This window comes from Aureococcus anophagefferens (genome assembly GCF_000186865.1).
Source record: "Aureococcus anophagefferens unplaced genomic scaffold AURANscaffold_37, whole genome shotgun sequence".
NCBI classification, from domain to species: domain Eukaryota; class Pelagophyceae; order Pelagomonadales; family Pelagomonadaceae; genus Aureococcus; species Aureococcus anophagefferens.
Window position 1 is genome coordinate 21,128 of NW_008705594.1, and position 2,622 is coordinate 23,749.

General features: G+C 57.3%; 1 protein-coding gene across 1 annotated transcript in view; it reads left to right on the forward strand.

Moving 5' to 3' along the window:
• Window positions 1-2,622, forward strand: part of AURANDRAFT_67287 (hypothetical protein) — a gene marked incomplete at both ends in the record, with an annotated part of 11,982 nt that overhangs the window by 5,908 nt on the left and 3,452 nt on the right. Inside the window, one exon of the mRNA XM_009042725.1 lies at window positions 172-2,571. Coding sequence (XP_009040973.1) covers window positions 172-2,571 — 2,400 coding nt within the window. The remainder of the gene's footprint in view (window positions 1-171; window positions 2,572-2,622) is intronic.

A 2,622-nucleotide genomic window follows, 5' to 3' on the forward strand; every position in this document is an offset into this window, starting at 1 on the left:
GCGGGTAGCTGCCGGCGCTCCGGCGGTGGGTCGTCGGCCACGCCCCCCACCATAGCGCGTCCTCGCTATACACGATAATCCTAGCTGGCGTTCCGTCCGGGACGCCCTGAGCGCGCCACTAATTCCCCTCGACAGCTCGTGATTAGGATAATGATATATATCCACATTAAGGTACATCGAATACTGATTTCGCTGACACCAGTCGCACAACCTCAAAGAAGCGTCGCTTCGTGCCAAAGCGAACCACCATGTCTTCCTCCGAGGCCGTCATGGTCTCGCCTGAGCAGTGCGCGACTGCGCCCAAGACAGCGCTTTCCAAGGAGCTTGCACCGACCGAGGCGCAGTCGAGTTCGACTCGCTTGGTACTCTTGGCTGTGCTCGCCTTGGCCGCGGCGACGGGTGCCATGTTCGGCGTCGTCGTTTTCGGCAACGAGTTCACCAAGGACGTACATCCTAAGGGCTCGTCGAACATGAACTCGGTGACACTCGTGGACGTGAACGATCGAGCTATCGCCACGGCCGACGTCGAGTCTTACGTGTCGCTCCTCGACCTGCCTCTCCTGGGCACCGCGGAGCTCAACAAGGTCGATGGTATCACCTTCAGTACCTTCAAGGGCATCGAACACCACAAGGTGACGGGCTACTCCTTTACGAGGGAGACCGCCACCGTCGGCGACTCTACCGTCGATACCCCGCGGCTCTCGCTCCGCTCTGCGCCGGGCGTGACCATCGAGATCTCCGTGCGGGATTCCAAGGCGTGGGTGCGCGAGGAGGACGGACACCTCAAAATTGATACGGCCATCGAGACAACGTCCACTCGACGCCTGTCCAGTGGCGGGAGCTGCCTCGCCAATGGCGCGTGCTTGTACTCTCGCGACGAGCTCCTCAGCCTCGATGCCGAGACGCGCCGTCTCTCCGAAGGCAGCTTCTTTGCGCGCGCTGACGTCGCGGCATACCAGGTCGAGCTTGGTGGTGATGTTCTCCCGTACCTGCCCGCTTCGGACGACGTTGTCTCCCTGCTTAGTGGCTACTACATGGCCGATGGTCACCGCATGTCTGTTAAGATTTCGAAGTCGGCCTACAACACAAACTTCCTCCTCGTCAACGGCACCTCCGGGGACAGCAAGCTTATGAGCCGCAATGGCACGTTTGAGTTCGACAAGTACTCGAACATAGTTGGCTGCAACATCCCGCGGAAGAGCACCGATATGTTTCTCTCCTCCATGGACTTGAAGTCGGTGGCAGATGATGCTGAGATCAGCTTCGTCAAGGTCAATATCGCCTACTCGGCGACCGAGGATGACTTCATTCCGCACTCGGGACTCACTGAGTCGACCTGTGTCGACTTTGCCACCCGCAAGTCCAATATGACATCGCCCGAGTACATCTGGGGCCAGGTCGATGTGGATGGCAACACGCGCAAGCTCATTGCTCAACAACATGTCAGCCGCAAGGCGCGGCACGCGCAGAACAGGCGCGAAGCCGCCAATCTCATGTTCGGGGACAACGAGTGGAACCGTGAGCTCAAGCGACGGTACGATGAGGGTCACCGGAGCATGGCGGACGTGTGCCCGAGCTGCGATTACTCGGTTTCGACAGCCCAGACGCAGACCTACCTAACGCACTTCGACCTCTGGCTCGCCACTCGTTTGGCTGATCCTCTCTTCATGCACAGCCTCACCTACGACTCAGTTCCTGATGCCGTAAGTGACCTTTTCGCCGAGCCGAATTCCGGGATCGATTTCCAGTTTGTGATGGAGATGGCCGGTTCCCAGGGTATTTCTCAGACGTTCGCTAACTGGGCTCAATTCTCCTATTTTGGTTACCAAGATGTCCCGCTTGAGATCTTGAATGATGAGCCAAAGATTTACGACGACGACACCATGATGTCCAAGGGGTTTTTCCACGCCCTGCTTGGCGGCACGTGCAACGGAGGATATGACAACGGCAACTGGGCCATGGACAGCATAGAAATGAGTGACGTAGTGTTTGCGTGCAGCAATTACGAAAGTGATTTTCTGGGAGGCCTCGCACCACCAATGCGCCGTCTTGACGAAGAGGAGCCACGGAAAAAACGGAATCTCTATGAAGCTGCGGGTGTGGACAAGTTGGAGGATTTTATTTTTGATATTTGCTCTGAGCTCTCTAATTGCCAAGAGACTGATGACGCCGACGATGACCACTGGGGATGCGCTGACTCGGCGTGGAATGCCTTCTCCAAACTCAAGGTTGGCAACGCATGGGCCTCGTACCTCTACAAAGACACAGTCACGGCGAGCGGTTCCTTGCGCGAGTATGTCGTTGCGTTCCAGGGCACCAAGGCCAACGATCTCACGATGATTGCGTACAACAACAACCAGAAGCCGGTCATGGTTGGATTCAATGCCGACTATAGTATCATCCCACACGGATACTTCCTGTACGCGAAAGAGCTCATGGGGTGCATGTCGAGGATGGTCGACGTTGGCATGTTCTTGATGGTAGATGTCGGCGCGGCGCCTGCATCTGATTCGGCTGTTGCGGGACAAGACAGTGCCGAGCCGACCTTCATCACTGGACACTCGCTCGGTGGTGCGGCTGCGACGCTNTTTGCGAAATCCCGCCGGTATTGGACTGACCCTT